This window comes from Anser anser (genome assembly GCF_964211835.1).
Source record: "Anser anser genome assembly, chromosome: 5".
NCBI classification, from domain to species: Eukaryota; Metazoa; Chordata; class Aves; order Anseriformes; family Anatidae; genus Anser; species Anser anser.
This window is the reverse complement of record NC_139725.1, coordinates 2,963,939-2,982,807: the sequence shown is the minus strand read 5'-3', so window position 1 is coordinate 2,982,807 and position 18,869 is coordinate 2,963,939. Positions and strand designations below refer to the sequence as shown.

The 18,869-nt window shown below is 36.2% G+C and overlaps 1 protein-coding gene across 8 annotated transcripts in view; it reads right to left on the bottom strand.

The window, feature by feature from the left end:
• Window positions 1-18,869, bottom strand: part of SBF2 (SET binding factor 2) — a 260,200-nt gene that overhangs the window by 197,577 nt on the left and 43,754 nt on the right. For 4 of the 8 annotated variants that reach the window (XM_083839897.1, XM_083839894.1, XM_083839896.1 and 1 more), the window contains exon 3: window positions 12,153-12,241. The exons of 1 other annotated variant lie outside the window; for it this stretch is intronic. In XM_083839897.1, the coding sequence (XP_083696023.1) occupies window positions 12,153-12,241 (89 nt within the window). The remainder of the gene's footprint in view (window positions 1-12,152; window positions 12,242-18,869) is intronic. 3 more of the 8 variants (XM_083839898.1, XM_083839895.1, XM_083839901.1) reach the window with 1 other exon arrangement.

Here is an 18,869-nt window from a genome sequence, read left to right as displayed (position 1 = left end):
GTTTGAACTCAGAGAATGAAGAGTTAAGTGGTTTTCGCTGAACTCTTCCACAATACCACCATACCGCTTGCAGTCTAAAGCCAAAGTCAGCACAAGATCAGATATTGTTATATTTTCCTTAACTGTATATTTATTCACCTTGGAAGTAAACTTGAACGTTTGGGAAAATGTATTATTGAACACTTAACTGAAAACTAACTACTCGACCTTTGCCACACAAAGTACAAAAAAAAGTATGTTTGTGGCAGGCCAGAATGAACAAAATTGAACATTGATATGCCTTCGTTTTAAACTCAACTGAAATGCAGTTAAATATTCATTAACCACATATGATTCCATAGAATTTATGACTACTATACGCTTTCTCGGGCATACTGAAAATAACTCAACCACTTATTTTCTTCATCTGAGGCATACTATTACAAAAAACTAACATCGAAAATGCCTCAAGCCTAATCAGTCTTGACAAGAAGATTGTTATTTAATGTATCTCTGTTCATTTTATATCTCTTCTGTTATATAAATTGGAAACTGTTTCCCATTTCATGTCAAATTTACACAATTGTATTACCCAAGAACAAAGAAAATAGTAGATATTTATTTCTTACAATATTCCAAAACAGTTTTCCAACTACACGGTTGGAAATGCTGCTAATCTTTTAGATTAAAGACATTCAAACACGAAATGACCACAACATTTTCTTTTAAGTAATACTATTGATCAAAGTGGAACAACAAACAAATCTTGAATTTTAAAACAGAAAGCTTTGAAGGTGTGCTCACGTAAACGATTTAGCAACAAGTGATTTTTCTATGCAATTTTTTTTACTCGGGGTAAATACAGCTCGCTGTGGATGCTTAAAAGCTTCTAATACAGAAGTTACTGCTGCTAAAACATCTTGGTCAAACCAGCGAGATGCCTAAAATTGGGGGAGGAAAATGTACTCTCCTCCCACCACACCCCACACTGCTTTTGGAGAGGTCTTGCCCATTCCTCTATTATTTGAGAGGTGGAGATCAAATTCAATATACACGACGTGAAACTGATACGAAAATGGTCTAACAAACCTTAAAAATTGCAAATGCCAACAAGTCTCTACAAGTATATTACTGGTCTAGAATGAAGGAAAATCATTGTGAAATAAGCTTTTCTGGTATGCAGTTATAGCAAATAATCATGAGGTGATGCCGAGAAGCAGACAAATCTGGTATTCAAAGAATGTTAAAAATACTGAGGTCACAAATGCACTCTGTAACTTTAGTACCCACTTCTTATCCCACTATTTTGGTATTAAATCTAATTTGTTATTCATTCTAAACTTATAAGCCATTACTTTAATGAACATCTCTCTTCTACATGCTATAGGGTTACAGCTTTACAACTTTTACAGTTGAAAAATGAACAGAGGATGATCTTGTATATGCCATTTGGAGAAGTGGACTAGTGCTAGCTTTCAAAATATTACATTATAAAGTAGATTTTTGTAGTAAATTACAAAAGTAGATATCCTCTCTTAGACTGAATTTATGTTTTTTTTAGAAGAAATACGTGTTTCCTGAGCTCTTAGCTCCAAAGTGAGCCTAAGATAAAGCAACAGAATCATGATTTCATTGGGCATTTTTAGTGCTAACATCATATTTGCTCAATTAAAATCCAATGTGTAGATTGGCACAGTATATTACAAAGTGATCACATACTCTGAGTTTGCCCCACCACAGTTTATTTTAGAGAGACGCTACCATGGGCTTGAATTTAATTACCTTTACTTAGGTAAAGGGCTTAAATGTAAAATTCTGAAATCATGGAGAAAGGAGGAAAAAAAGCAGAAAGCCAGCTCTTATATTAACTCCTCACAATTTATTACCGAATAACAACAGGAATATTAGCAGCTTGGTAAGTAGAACATTTTACAGGGGGAGCGAAGTATTATTGCCCACTATTTATTGCATTGTTTTATTCCTAATTTTATGTATATATTGGTTGCTTTAGTTAATGTAACTTTGCAGAGACTCATGTCAGAACATGTATTCTTTCAACACAAAAAGAACAAAGACATTTTTGACTTGAGGATAACTGAAAACCTATTAAGTAACTGAGTGTGATCTATTTTTCGTATCTCCTTTTGTTGACATAAATAAAAGATGGTTTCTCATGAAAGATTATGAAACCAGCCAGTGCAAGAAAAAGATGAGCAACAGTTTGAGGACACCTTTATGACAAAATCTAGACAGAATAGTTGCTTCAAAACGAACAATAGTACCTTAGTTTGATACACAAATCAAAAAAGATGGGGAAAAAATCACTTCAGGAACACCACATAATGATCAAGTTTCTGTTTTAAATATGCAGAGGATTTTTGGTTTGGGGTTTTGTTCGTTATTTTTTTTCCTGATATAATGCAAAATGGAGACTGGTACTGCGATATTTTAATGTTATGGAAACATGCAGAGCATGCAGATACAGAAATGAAGGAATCGGGTAACGGTAAGAGTCAGATCAAAACACAGATTGTTTGATTAGGGACACTTGTACATGTCCATAGAGAAGGTGAGGTGAAACGTGATGTCCTATCTCTTATCCTATCTCCTCAACTTGCATTAGGAATAACAAGATTTGCTATATACTGCCAGGGAAGCCCTTGAGTTCCAAAAGTCATTCAAAAGATTTGGGTACCGTTGTTCCTCCCCTTTGTCTAGGTTCACTTTGCAGCTCTGATTTACTAAGTTCCAGGCTGATAAAGAACTGCAAACCTTAAAGGGATCACCATACAAGTAACACTGACCAGCTGAAGTCTGAACTGCCTTATCTCCAAATCCGTGAAAGTTGGAGCTTCAGACCACCATACTACATACCAGTTCAAACACTTAATTTATTACTCTACTGTTCATACAGAAATAAATTATCTTCTAGTTTATCCTGGTGTCCATTACAGCTAAATAAAAGCACCTGTTCAAATGATCATTTGACAGCACGTCCCTGAAGAACATAAAGACGCTGCAACTAAACACAGGTCAGATAGGTCTCTTTTAGCAACACTAAATAAGGCCGTATCACTTCACAGATCAAACTGTATCATTAACACTCTCATCTTAGAAATCCACCACTTCTAAGGGGGTTGTCCTACACTGTTTTGTATCTGACATTCACAACCCAATGAAGACAGAAGGAAAGTTAGTGCTAGGAAAAACTCAGGTAAACAGATAACAAAATTACAGCTTCTACAATATTGATTCGAGACTCAAAATTCACTATTAAGAAGCCATGCTTATGGCTTCACTCGTACTTTACTATGATCAAAAGTGAACTCCATAAAATCAGTTTAATAACTTTTACTTAAAATAAGGAGCTATCTTCATTATTCTCACAGCCATTTACCAAATCCTACTGAAATAAACACCTTATTATAAATGTTCAAATAGATCCCAGAGCTTATTAAATAAAATGAGGTTAGACCTTACCAGAAATTATTACAGAATAATATAGGAGGAAGGCCATCTAATAGCTTATAAGCTAATAGCTTAGCTCCTTTTAAATCTTCAAACCTACAAGTTAATTCATAAGGTTGTCCTTTTTCTATCTACAAATATCAGGTTCTGTAAGTTGTGAGGTAAGGGACAAAAGAGAACTAGAGTAAAATGCTGTACAATAAAAACTGAAAGATCTGAACACGTTTTTGCCAATTCCATGCAATTATTCAAAAGCTGGCACCAACACGCCATACTGAAATAGTACTAAGCAGTCTTTGCTTTATAAACGAACAAACCAATGACACCAGCCTCAGGATTTTTAAGTACCAAAAGCAGTCGAATTCCAATTAGCGAAGGTACTTGAGACCAACAAAAAAAATTTTGAAAAAAATTAAGAAATAAGCCTCCAAGTCCTTTCCCTAGGGGTCCGCATGGCACAGTCTCTGTGAGGCGCTGAACAGCTCAAGTCAGCTTTCTACCCAAGCCTGCACAGGTAACTGTGCCACGTGTACACTTAGAGCACGCAACTGCTCTGCCCTGTCTAGAAATTAAAACCAGGGGTTAAATAAATTGGGAACAGTAAAAAGTCTCTGTACAAATACTGGTTTGGCTTCTAATTGAATAATACAAGGGCTAACAGTGAGCTGCAGCACACAGAATATGCCAAATTGGAAAGTCTTTCGACTACTCAAAATCTGTCACTTGCTTTAATTATTTTTTAAACGAACACAATTTAAATACACCTTTTATAACACAATATGAATTATCACTTACACTGTATAAAGGTATCACAAACATTTTTGAAGTTGAAGAAGTCAATCTTTAAAATTGCCCAAATGATTTAAGTCAGAAGAAACCTGCATCAAATGTAAGAGAACTGACATAAAAAGTCAAAATTAAAAAGTTGATCAAACTGAGAGAAGGATCCCAATTTATAAGTACTATGGATTAGAAATTCTTGGAAACAACACAATCAGTTTTAAAAAATACAATCCATTAACAAATTTATTTAGAAAAACATAAAGGTTATTTTCCATTACTCTGTTTTCTTGAACTATTAGAAAACATTCCAAACTGATTTATATTGATATGAATCAACTTCACAGATAAATTATTTCTGGATTCCCAGAACACATTCAATGACCCAGTTCAAATTTCACAATCTTGTATTCAGCCCAATAGACTGTATTTGATTAGATGCACATCATCTGCCTCTCTGCTCCTTCACAAAACCCTAGAAAGGATAGCTCTGTGACAACTGGATATATAGTTATGAATTCAGTAGACAAGTCTTGCTTTCTGGTTCTCTTGAAATCACACAGATTCTCAGCTCACTGTACAAACACACAGGGAAAACAAAATACAAACAGAAATTTCAGTCCAAAAATGCAAAAATTACAGCATGTCTAGCTTTAAAAAAAAAAATAAATCCAATTTCTTACAAGACATGGGAATTTTAAACAACAAATTGTTAAGTGATTCTGAGGCATTTCACTTCAATGTCCTACTATATTGTCACATTTTTCTAATTTTGATTTTCTATCTTCCTATGAGATAGGTACAGGAACCTGATCTGACAGTGACAAAAAGAACTCTGGCCAGCAAGGATAAAGTTCTAGAGGAAACACCTGCTAGTTACCACTGCCCCCCTCTGCAGAGGGAGCAAACAAGCAGACAGACAGAGATCCAAAGCCTCCAGATGAACAAATCAAAAAAGAACCTCAGGAGATGATCCAGGCTACTCTGCTTTCACGCCTCACTATTAACTTCACAGAAGTCATTCCTCCCAGATATTTTCTGAGATCAAAAATGAACAATACTGACCAAAATTTTCATTCTAAGCTCTATTTAAATGTTTCTTACTATTTACACTACATTTTCTTTGCTATAGTATCCATACACTATTATTCACCTTATTTTCAAAAGATAAGGACAACAGTTCATTCTCTTCCCTTCTGCAGTAGTCCCTTATTTATCTGAAGTCTTCGTATGTCTAACCTGTCCAGCTCAGAGCAGCATTCACTTTTTGAAAAAATTAAACTTCCTTGGTTCACGATTAGCTCAACATGCACAACACTCTTGTTTGCAAAAACAAAGGATGAGGAAATACTGACACCTGTATACCACTTAGACAAGGTCAAGTGCATATGGCACAAGAAACAGATGGAAAACAGGACTTTCATATAACAACAGATCTGGATGTTAGAGTGCACATAAATACATCCGCATTCATCTCTGTGTACTTGGGACTACATCAGAATTGTTCTGTGAACACAGAATGTCCAAACAGGTGTTCCCTCAATATTTTAACTTTTTTTTTTTACCAAAAGTGTTGCCTGTATTATGGTGTGTTCCTTGTTTATTTGTTTTTTACAGTTTGATGACAAACGAAAAAAATGGATCAAACATTTTCATTGCATCCTTTCATGGTATTTTTTCAAGTAGGACCAAGTTTTGCTACACAAGGACTACTTGCAAGTCCTCAGATTTCAATATCAAATTACTTTACCCCACTAATTTACAAAATCCAGAAGTTAAAATCCAATCAGTAAGAGTAGTGGGATTCTAAAACCTGAATATAACTATTTTACAGCACAGCAGAGACACTGCTGTAAAACACAACACATTTATGGCACTGTAAGATTTCCACTGGAGGCTAACATAGACAAGTTAAAGGAATATAAACTGAGTCCATAATAAAACTCCAATAAAAACGTTAGCTGTTCTTTTGTGATCATCTGTTTTCTACTACACTGCTGAAAGCACCAGTGCTGCAAGATAATGAAAAGGAAAGAACACCGCAATGCATTTAGAAGTACTACCTTAAGTTCTGTGATGTAGTTGTTCATTAAATAATTATATATACAATGATTTTTGAAAGCTAAAAAAAAATCTGAGAGGAAAGAGGGAAAAAAATCAAAACCAAAATATCTATAGCTGATCAAGTGCACTGAAGGTTAAACAGACACCACAGATAAGCCTTTATTCAGGTTCTTAAAAGCATTAATGTTGCAGAAAAATTGGCCTACAGATCAGCAAGTTAAGACTGAAGCATTTAAAGATTAACCCCCTTAAAACTTTAATCACTTCAGGCTGTAACTGGCTCATTTGCAACCCAGTTTCTCCCTTATGCCTTATTTAAAATATAGGTAAAATGTTCAGGTATCAGATATTTTTTCTAGAAAACAAGCATTACACCAAAGCAGTAAAACAAAAATAACACTAAATGATTGGCACTTGAATTTTAAGAGTATCACTTCTGTAGGAATGACTAATGATTCTATGAGTTTCAGAGACTCTCTGTCGGGAATCTCTAAAAGTTTAGGCGATTGCTACTTTAAGATCTGTTTTACCTTAAAATGTCTTCAATTGACTGACAGCAACTCTGTTTTACAACACAACTATGAAGACAAATTAGGTGGTTGATTTTTTGTTGGTTTTTTTTTTGTTTGTTTTGTTTTGATAGCTTTCTTCTCCCCTGTCTCCCCTGTGAAGCTCTAACAGCACTGTATACCCGCTTAAGATCTCAGAGGTATAGCTGTTAGTCACTCTTAAGAACTGTACATCTCTGTGAAGTGGAAAGCTGTACAGGACTACAAAGCTGGTTTTGTCAAAAGATTGAGATCTTTTAAGTCAGTCAAAATTCAGACACGCTTTGAAAATGCAAAAACATCTTTCCTTACACTCTTTGTTTTTTTGTTTGTTTGTTTGTTTGTTTTCATATCCCAAGTCTCAGTTAGTTGGAATCTGGAAGCTGAATCCAGCATTTCATAAAAGACATATTTCATGTATAGTTAACAGCTCATATCTGAAGCTGCTTAAAGGTCTAGAAATGCTGAGATCAACACCAGTGCATAGTATGCTCATACCAACAACATCAACTCCTCCTCTAAGAGGAAGCAAGCATCCTGCTTGCTCTCAAGGGGATGCACACACTCTTTCTTCAGAAGCATTTCTCTTTGCATCATAATGCTTGTAATGCCTTTCTCCAAAGGAAAAAAAATATAAAATTTTTACAATTTACAATTACATCTTATAATTTAAGTAGTTATTTGGATAGGCCATTTACTTGTATAGAGATGTATGTTCAGTTGTCTACTTGCCTATGTCTGAAATCAAAATTATTAATAACTGATAGCTCTACTACTACTAATGGTTATACCGGGAAATTTTCTTCCCTTTACTCACAAACTGCAAATACATTGTATCCAGTTTTAGACAATGAATCTATTTCCAAGTGTAACTTTCATTGGCCTAATTAGCATTATCCTCCTAACGCTGAGTAATGCAAATGACACGTAGTTCAGGTAATTTAGCCCTCTGACCAAAACAAGTATACACTGTAACACTTGAATACCAAGGTATGCAAGTATACATTGTAACACTACATACCAAAGCTTCCTCCTTTGATGTATTACTAATTAAGATGACTAGAAAGGTTTATAACAGAATTAAAATTGGCTTATAAATAAAAAAATATGCAGAAATGTAAAGCCAACTCATGCAAACAACATACTCTCTCAAAGATTCTTTCTACAAGAGAGAACAAGAAGTTTGACCATCCTAATATAAAACCAGTGTGTATCTCTCTTGATTTTGGAGTTATTTTTAAACTTGAGGTGTATCTGTGCAAAGCTGAAACGACTTCTCCAGACAAATCATGGTGAAGGATACCTAAATATATGTACCTAAAATACCACGCAACTAATCACACTGGTAAATTTTAACTGCATACTCTAGAAGCTGATGACTTAAATGCTTCTCTGAGAAAAATGCTTTTTCTTAAATCTCTCTTTGTTCTTCAAAATCAGTTTATTTCCATGAAGCATGCATGAGAAAACTCACTTTGGTCTGCGATTTGTCAGTAAACTAAAGATGCTCAGATTCTGAGCTGAAATTATAAAATATGTTCCCTATTTTGCCCTTTGAATAGCCCACAGAAGATTCTAGCATATTGGAGAAGAGCGTCCTGCTGCTTTTGAAGTAACGCAGTCAGTAGAATACTCATATGCAATGTTAAGAAATCTCACACCTTATTCTCAGTTATATGACATTCAACAAACAGTTTAAAAAGTATCCTTAGTGTCCTTATTAGCAATTGTAATAATCAATAATCCATTTTAAAAAATCTACAGGATGTTTCACAGGAATTTGCAGGTGACTCCATTCTCAATGTTTCTCTGTTCAGTTATAAACAAAACAAAGGTAGAAGCTGTAAAGCTGTGAAAGAAATGGAAAATGCAAAGAACGAAAAATCAAGAAAAATCCTTTCAGGTCATTTTACGAGATGCAGACAGGTAGAAGCTCTAAGAAAATACACCGACCAAGACCTACTGAACACTGTCATAGCTTTGCTCACTTACCAGTGACAACAAGAAACCATAAAATTTATCTACCAAGATAAATTCAAACTCTTGACTTCAATAAAATTTCTTATAGTGTATTTCTGTTGAATTTTGGACAATGTGTTTATTTCAGAATTTATGCTTATGTTAAACAAAACCAGGATGTTCCTAACACACAGCACATAGAAAAACAGAAACAGTTGAAGTAACACTCTTGATCCTTAAAATGCAGAATATACACACACCAAATGTAATACCCTTCAGGAAAGTTCAAACTGCAATTACATTTTATAGCGACCCAATTTTCACCATATCTATGTCAAATTAACTAAACGACAAATACAGTGAATGCTACAAGTTCTTGCATTGTCATAATCTTTCCTTAGCAAGATGTCTCTCACTCAGCCTAGGGCAGGTCTTCCCATGTTAGCATTTTTCAAAATGATGTTCAACAAAATGAAAAACATTATCTGCAATGCTTTTATTATTCAGCTTAAAATTACCTGAACTACTCTGTTTTCTACACTGACTTTATTCAGGTCTCAGAAATCTGGCCAAACTGGAGTCACTTGGGGATATATGCAGGGTTGTGGGGAGAGTAGAGCCCTCCATATAAGTCTTGGAAGATTTTGTCTATTAGTTTTTGGGCGGAGCTTGGGCAAACTGCATCTCTACAAGCTGTGCTGATCACTAGGGTTCTAAAAGGGCATTTTCCATGTTAAAGTACTAAAACCTGGGGAGTGGGTAGGGGCACAGGTCTTCTCTGAGATTTCTGCTCCCCTTGTTTCATAAAATACCAGTAACAACATGGATGGAAATGGTATTAAATCACATCATCCATTAGCTGCCATGACGAATTATCTGATTCGACCTAAATTATTTGTCCAAATAACTTGGACATTCAGTGTCCAAACTCACAGACAAATAATACACTGCATAAAACACCCGGGGGGTGGGGGACGACCACAATTATCAGTCAACAGTCTCAGTGATTCATGGTAGAAGAACTAGCTTAAGCCTCAAAAATAAAATTCCCCCTTCAACCCTAACACTAGACATGAAAAGCTTTGACCTTTTTTTCCCTTCATGAAAACACAGTGGATAACACTATTTTTTAATACAAGCCATTGTTGTTTTGGTTTGGTTTTCATTTCCCAGTTAGAGAAACCATGTAATTCCATAAAGATCCTTCATTCAAAGGGCAGGAAACACACTTAAGGGATTTTAACTCAAATTCTTCAAATTCTTCATAGAACTAAGTACTATTCATAAAAATGTCTATCTTCGTTCTCTAACATTTTTGTCAACTATTCTGTTTTTATCTTCTTTCTCCTTTTTTTTCCAGGTTTGCATGTTACCCACCTGATGATATTAATGTTGTCCTTAAGATGACAAGCAGAAAGTCGTAGCATAGTGTTTCTTCTTTTCTTTCCACCAATGCTGATTCATGCTACACTTAGCCAAAAACTTGAACATAACATCCTGCCCGTATCTGACTCTCACAAATGATTTACTTTAGTACATGATCTTTGCAATATCTCTTTGATCTTAATTAAATAAAATTTTATTACCAAGTTTAGATAGCAATTCAAAACTTGCATAATTTTACAGACTAGCTGAACAGATGTCCTCAACTTTTAAGTAGCTAGATTTCATTTTACTTGGGAAGTTTAAAGTATCAAAGACTTTGCTTACTGAGTCATTTGGGTACAGATACAGTATGAAGTAGCTTCACTGCTTTAAGTAAAACTGTGCTCATTTATTTCAAAACATCATTGTAAACAAGCTGTGTTACTTTGAAATTGGTAATTTATGACAAAAAAACACCTTAGTATGCTTCAGATGCTTGCAGTTGTTTAAGGCAAGATCAAACCACCTAGTTCAACCCTAAGAGAGTGGTTTAGAAACAAACAAAAAACACCTAGGCCTTATTTTTCTTCTAAAGACCTGCAAGTGTATACTGTGTAAAATAGTCACTTATCTGAACTCAGTCAGTAGTCATTGAGCACACACTGGCTAGGCATGTACTAAGAAGACAGCTCCCAGACAGAGTAAACAACAATTGCTATACATAGTGGTATAATGTTGTAACAGTAGTAGAAATACTCCAGAGAAAGCAGGAGCTTCCATTGTTTCAGCACAGCACTACATTGCTAAATGTAGTATTACGCAAGTGTACCACAAACACTGTAACTATCCATCACGTGTATCGGAAATAATGCTTACACCAGTAATTAATGTATGACATCCCCCCAGAACATAAGGATTGTGCTTGACTATGAAGAAATTTAGACCACACTTGAAAACGAGCAGCCAGTCATGTACACCAGCACACAGTGAACACAAACCTCTGCCATGTAAGAGCAGGCGCAAGCACTAAGCACCAAGATGCCCCTTCCTCCTTATACAGGAGAAGACATAGCCAAAGGCATGACTCTGTGAGCTAGCTGAACAGCACTTGAAAGGTATCATATCAATAAAAGCTTGCTATGTCTGCTCTATCTGTGTAATAAGTTTAATGAAGCATCAGTGTTTTGTCCTCTGCAGCCGATTTTGTCCTGCAGTGCAAAGACTTCTATTGCAACATTTCCTACAGACCATCTCCTTCCCTAGCTCATCCTGTCCCAGAAGTTCCTAAGTTCATAGCAGTAAGTTTCACTCTGACTTCTCAGAAACCTAATTTGCAGTGTATGACCACAGTATTTCATTTCTTTGCAGGACTTTTGGGGCTGTGTATCTAGTCAACTCCTGACCTGGATGAGTAAGATAAACCTACATATTGCATCTCACATCATCAGACCAAGGCAAGGAACGAATGAATTATCACAAGGAGTATTTAAAATAGATCACTGTATGCTAGTCTTGTTCAGCACAGTTTTCCTTAGCACTCCTTATGCTATCTGATCAGGACAGAATACTGGGTAAAGACCAACCCTTTTAATGAAGCCAGTTAATCATGATGTTATTTTTATTTATTTATTTATTTATTTTACAGTATACAATTACACATTTTTATTTATTTGAAAATGATTTGAAAAGTCATCTGCAATCTGAAGGATGCTTCTAAAAAATGTAGTCAATGATAAACTTATTGACACAAACCAACCATAAATACACTGTAACTTTGCAGCAGACTTACTGTATTCTAGGAATATCTACTTACATGTAAAGAACAGTAATAAAATATTATTCTAAAAGCCATTATCTACCCCCTTTACTCACATAACTTGTCTCCATTCCCTGTCAAGATAAATAATATATTATTGTGAAGGCAGACACATCTTCTAACTATACATTAAAGAAGTTCTAAAAATTACAAAAATTACAGTGCAAACTTACCAACTCTATTCCCTGTGGAAAAGGAGTATCTTCCCAGTCCTTCTGAGGAAATCTTTGTATTATTTTTCCCAAACCTTCTGCTGGGCCTGCTGAAAAATAAATTCAATTACTGAAAGATAAAGTTCACATACGAACTGGTGAAATTTCAACTGCCATAACTTTTAGAATATTTTCAGAATATACCAATACTAGCAGCCCAAGAAGCTAAACAGGCTCCTCAAATGTGTCTTGAAGTCACACAATAAATACAATCTTAATATTCTCCAGTAGTAACATGAGGAGTCGCTACAGGAAATGAAGCTGCAAGCTACATCCAGCCTACAGCTGCCATGCATATTTACAGTGATAAATGATTTGGGGCTATTACAGGCTACAAACAGAAGTAAATTAAAATAAAAAATAATGGATCATTATTAGAAAAATAAAAAATGAAAATCAAACATTTGTCAAAAAGCAGTCTTCCAAAAAGGTGAAGTTCATAGGTTAAAAGTTTAGACAGTTTACCTAGAACATTACAGTGCCCTGACATGAATCAGTTCGCTTCCTAGGACAAGTCATCAGCAATTTTCTGCACTGAAAAGCGTAGAGAAAAAATGCTTACTTCTACTAACTTTGCTCATCCAATTCTCTTGTTTTCCTTCTTTTTTTTAAGATACAGTGCAATAGATACAAAGCCCTTCAGACAAGCCACAGATGTTCAACTGTTGTGTTCTGTCATCCTGAATGGTACAGGAACACATGCATAAACATGAATCTGCGTGTTCCTCATGCTGGAACTGTTGGAGAACATCTTGAAAAGAACCTTAACCTTTTTTACTGAAGTTTAGCTCTGGGATACAGCACAATGTAATGTAGCAAAGCAAAAGTAAATTTACTTTAACCAATATGTCATGGTGGTTTTTAGCTGCAACAGTTAATTTTCTTCGCAGAGGTTCACACAATGTTGTGGTTTGGATTTTTGATGAAAACAGTGGTGATAACACACCTTGTTTAGTTGTTGCAGTGCAGAACTTGCACAGAGCCTAGGTCATTTCAGCTGCTGGTGCTGCCCTGCCCGCAAGCAAGCTGAGGGTGCACAAGGAGCCTGGAGGGGACACAGCCAGGACAGCTGACCTAACATGTGGTGTCAAGCTCAGCAATAACAGCTGGGGGAAAGGAGGAGGAAGGTGGGGAGGCATGTAGAGTGATGGTGTTTGTCTTCCCAAGAAACTGTTCCGCATGATGAGTGCTGCTCTCCTGGAAGCAGCTGAACAGCTGCCTGCCAACGGGAGGATTCCTGGTTTTGCTTAGCTTGTGCACACAGCTTTTCCTTTACCTAGGAAACTGTCTTTATGGCAACCCAGTTAAGATGAATCTTCAAAGAGTCATCAACATAAAGAAAGATCTAACTTAGAAATAAAGTTTTGTGGAAGGATGCATGAAGGATACATTATAGCAATGGCCCACTTTAAAGGATAAATGTGGAAATGAATAGTTCTTAATCACAAGATACAAGCATTGGAAGAAAGAAGTTTCCTATCAGATGTGAAGACAAGTAAAGAAAAAAAACACAAAACACTTAATCCTTCCACAGAGAGTTCCTATGACAGAGATTTGCAGATCACAGAATCACAAAACAGCTCAGGTTGGAAGGGACCTTAAAGATCATCTGGTTCCAACCGCTCAGCCATGGGCAGGGACACCTCCCACCAGATCAGGCTGCCCAAAGCCCCATCCAGCCTGGCCTTGAACACCTCCAGGAATGGGGCATCCACAGCTTCTCTGAGCAACCTGTTCCAGGGCCTCACCATCCTCTGAGTGAAGATTTTTGTACGAATATCTAAACGTCCCCTCTTTTAGTTTAATGACATTACCCCTTGTCCCATCACTCCCTGATGAGTCCCTTTCCAGCTTTCTTGCAGGACCCCTTTAGGTCATGGAAGGTACCTAATAAGGATAAAAGGTACCTAAAATAGCATTTATCTTAAAGTGTGTTATATATTGGATATATTTGAAGCTTGAAACTGCAGTTAAGCCTTCTGCTCTGCAGGAGGTCGGTGTGTGTTTAATATGGATTATTACTCTAAGTATTGTTCAGGAGGAATAGATTATTGGTATGCAAATACAAAATGAGCATCGCATTTACTCCAAGTGTTTAACTATGTGAGTAATGATAAAAAGGGCATAATCGGTGTCTTAGCTACACATATGAAATAAGCATGCCTGATTTGGATAAGGCAACAAATAATTTGCAGAAGGGAATGGCTGGGTAACAATTTCTGCAAATGTGTGTGCAGTAAGTACAAACCTAACAGAAGCATAACCTTCACGTGTTTCCTTTCTCTACTGCAGATGTTCAAATTAATTCATGTATACCAGATCCAACTACAAGTAGACCATCATCAAGTGCACCAACGGACTTAACTGCCTCTTCAGGCTCAGATTTAACTGAAAACATCACAGTAGTGCCTAACGCAACTGAGACGGAACGAGCCTTGAAAAATGTGAAATTTCGGGTGATATGTGTAACTGAAACAATATTACCAACAGAGGGGACTACTACAAAAATGCCAGAGGAATACTCACCAATTGACTCTCCTAACTACGCTTCCCGTGCTGGCTTTAAGAACGATGGCGTTGTCTTTGGAGGTAAAGGCTATGTATGGTAGCTCTTCAGGTAGGAGAGCTGGTTAGTTATACAGATGTTAGTAGGAAAACTGTTTACTGCTGGTTTTGTTTGCTACTCCAGCATACAGGTTTTTTGCAGATCTCTGTTAAGGAAAAATCAAAAAATAGAACAGGAGGAAGGAATGCTTACATACATCATTTTGCCCTTTCAGTAATGCCTATGCCTTCAGCATGCATTCAGATACATCCCCTGGTGTCCTAGATTTTGTATGACAGATAAAGTTTCTCTCTGAACTGAGGCACTCTGCATCAGGTGGGCTTCAAAAGTGCATATGCTGACATTGTGACAAACAGCAGTTTCCCATTCCACTCCACTGTACAATTCACTTGGTTAAAATAGAGAAGGAAGTAACTCAGTAACCTCTGTCCCTCTCTCCACTGCTTTCACTGGTTAAGTAACAGCCTTTGCCCATTTTATCTAAGTAAAATAATAAAATAAGATGATTAAGGTTTTCCAATGAAATAATAAGTGCTAGATCCCTACCACATTCCCTCCACTCTGTATCTACCCTTTCCAAAGGCTCCTTTCAAGGTCCCTTCATTAATTCTTAACACTACAAGGACATTCCTTTAATACCAAGTGAAAGTCCTGTTAACTAGAGCTAATTAAACAAACGTGTTGCCCCATTAAACAAACACACTGAGCAGCCTGTGGACTTGCAGCTCAGCCTCCTCAGTTAGTGCCTCCAGCAACTTCACAGATCCCCAAATTTTTTTCCTGTTCATTTCGATCCATTTACTGAGAGCAACAGGAAGAACTGGTAGACATTAATATAGGCACCTTGGTTTTAAATTGGAAAAACAGGTTATTTCCATATTAATGGATTCAGATAGTCACAGTCAGCAGGATGGAAAGGTTTCTGTCTTTTGGTATCCTCTCAAATAATGTCAGAGCTGCCCAAAACCCAGTGGAAATGCCATAACCAACACTGCTCACTATATGGAAATTGATTACATGGAATTTTTATTATTATTATTTTTCAAGACTGCTTAAACTCAGATGCATTAGCCACATCCCTCGAACTACTTAGTATAGCATACACATGCATGAGCACAGCATGAAAGATGACTGCATATTAACAATGTGTTCCATGTAAAACAGTAACTGCTTTCATTATTATTTATGTATGCAAAACATGCTTGGCAGTAACAAGTAATCAAAAGAAGCGCTTTCAACAAAATCACTACCATTACTATTATCAAACACCCTACAAAAGCAAGACTCTTCCTATACTTTAACTGAAGTATTTTGCAATTATTTTTCTTCAATTTTTGAATAAGATATTTAAATGTACTATAGAGTACAAAAATTGTGATGATCTTATAGTAATTTTGAAAGATGTGATTTCACACCTACAACAATGAACTACAATTTCAGTTGCATGACGATAAGTAGAACAAAATAATAATAAAAAGAACTCCAACAGTATCTTTATCTTGAGGATTACTAAAGTCAATCTATTACAAACCAATGCTGACCAAACAGCAAATTAGACTTGAATTTTTAGACATACGTTTTTGTGCCTGTACAATATATATATATAGCTAATTTGTCCAAGACCAGAACAAAATTTTAGCCTGTAAGAATTCTGAATCAGCAGTGTATACCTTAAGAAATTAAAGAAAAAGCAACTTTTCTCCCCAGATAAACTCTTCTAATCTGCCCTATTTCTCATTCCCTTCTTCCCATCTTTCTCTTTAAGCAATACAAACATGCAACATATTAAAATTCTGGCACAATTTGCTGGTTCCTGAACCCTAGTCCCCTAAACTCCTTTCTTATATAAATCTTTCCCCATGAAAGGTCACATGCCATCTCTTGCTTGCTCTTGGAATTCCAGAAGCAAGCTGTTAATGCAACTTACATTCCAAATTAATGAGAACTATGATAAACTCTGTCTTTTTACTTACAAACCCATGATAAAAATACATTTGAGTTGTACATTTGAGTTAATAATTACACAAGCAAAGCTCAGGGTATAAGCACTTTGGTGATCTGTAAAGAAAACTACAATATACATCGTTTTCAGTCTGCACAGAAGAAACACTACTGATCATCAAGAATGAGGGGGCACTACACAAAGAAGAATTAATCCACACAAAATACTTCAAAGCTACCATTATACATCCTAGATATAAAGTTACTAAATCATTTTGAGTACTCAGAGGCAAAGGTTTACATGTTGAAATTCAGAAACATACTGACAGTGAAAGATACACAGGTGCAAGTGGCAGAGTAAAGTGCTGCTTATCATTCTTCACAAAACAGTACTGAGTATTCAAGAAATAACTAAAATCTGCTGGGAAGTGAAATCTTTTGCATCGATGCTCTTAAACAATTTGAAACAGCAGAGGGTAAACTTTTTAAATCTAACAGAAGACACACAACAAGAATGCTAACAAGCAATTAATGGAATTGGAGCCCAGCACAGATAAAAGTTGTCACAGCAACCATTATTAATACCAAACTGTGCTGACTCGTTTCCACACACAACGACCTTTGCTTCTCCTCAACACCTATCAGCCATACCTACAAGCAGCCAACTACCTGAATTCCCCCGCAGATCACAAGAAACCACTGGTAACATGACCTTCAGCAAGATCAGATAGCTGAATGTGAACATGACAAAAAAAAAAAGAAAATTAGAGGAAAACTCTCAATTTTACCAATTAGAAAGATCGGTAGACCATTTTTACCTAATGCTTGTATAGTTTGCAGACTGGTTCCCCTACTGAAATTAGTGTTTACAAATATGCATGGATTACGTCAAACAACAATAGCTCAGATTAGGAGGATATCCTTTAAGAAATAAACACTCAACATAGCAATTGTTTTAAGACATACCACTGACACCTAAGCAGAACTGAAATCAACCTTCAGTTCATAAACTGAGAGGTTCCTGCCCCTAAATCCCAATACAAATTGCGAGCATGGCCCCTTTATGGGTCCCTTTGGGCTCCCTTTAGCAGGTCTGCATTCTTCACTCTTTCTTCACAAAGAACCCACCCAAAATAACTGCCTTCCAGTTTTCCCCCCCTTGATGTCTTCCTGTTCTAGGGCTGCAGCAGGGAGAAGGGTGGCAGAGGAATAAAATAGTCTAGATGACAGCAGAATCAAATTTGTATCAACACATGTTCCCAGGATTTCTTGTTTTGCACACTTTACGGTGACATTTTCTTTAAGAAACTGCTTCTTAAGGAACAAGACTTAGATTGGAGCTTACTGGAAGCTGGACTAAGAAAGAACCAAAGAATTCAACTCTTCGGCACTATCTATGGCCTCTGGGGAGTGCTGTTGTGGTTTCTGGTGTGTTTAAGATGGTCTTTTCAGTCCTGCCACCCCTGATAACAGAAGGACTTCTGTTAGTTGGCTTGTAACTCTCCAGTTATGCTACAGAAGTCTTGATGCCAAGAAAAAAATATCACAAAAGATATCTCTGTTTTAGAAGAGTTTAACTCAGTCCCGAGATGGAAATCAGAGCTGGAACCAAGGTGAACAAGAACACTAAATACCTAGAAATAAAAATATTTCTTTGATAGGCCTAAAAAACATGGCACAAAGTTCTAAAAATCTGCTCAAAGCCATTGTAACAAATTACAAGTTATGTGCATCTTAAAGTCTGAAGTAGAGTGGACATTAAAATTTACCTAAAGAGAATTTAACTAGTATATTCTACAGAGGAAACACTTTACTGCAGCCTAACAGTCACAAAAGGTTAAAAAAAATGCTGGTGCTTTTAGCAAGACAGACTTCCCACAATGACCACAGATATTATTTGTGCAACTGGCAAAATTCATAGTCAGTTGATCTTAATGAAGTCAAAGAAATGCATTCAACAGTCTTGGGAATCTGAACGACAGACATCCTGGATGCTTGCCATATTATCAAGGATATAAAAAATAACAGGATAAGATGATCTTTAGATCCTTCGCTTTGTAAACAGGAAAATGTGTTGAACTTCTCAGAGAAAAAAAAGTTATATTTTAATCCTCCCCAAATGTACTGACTGGGGTGCAATTGCCTAAAGTAACTAGGAAAATAAAACTAAC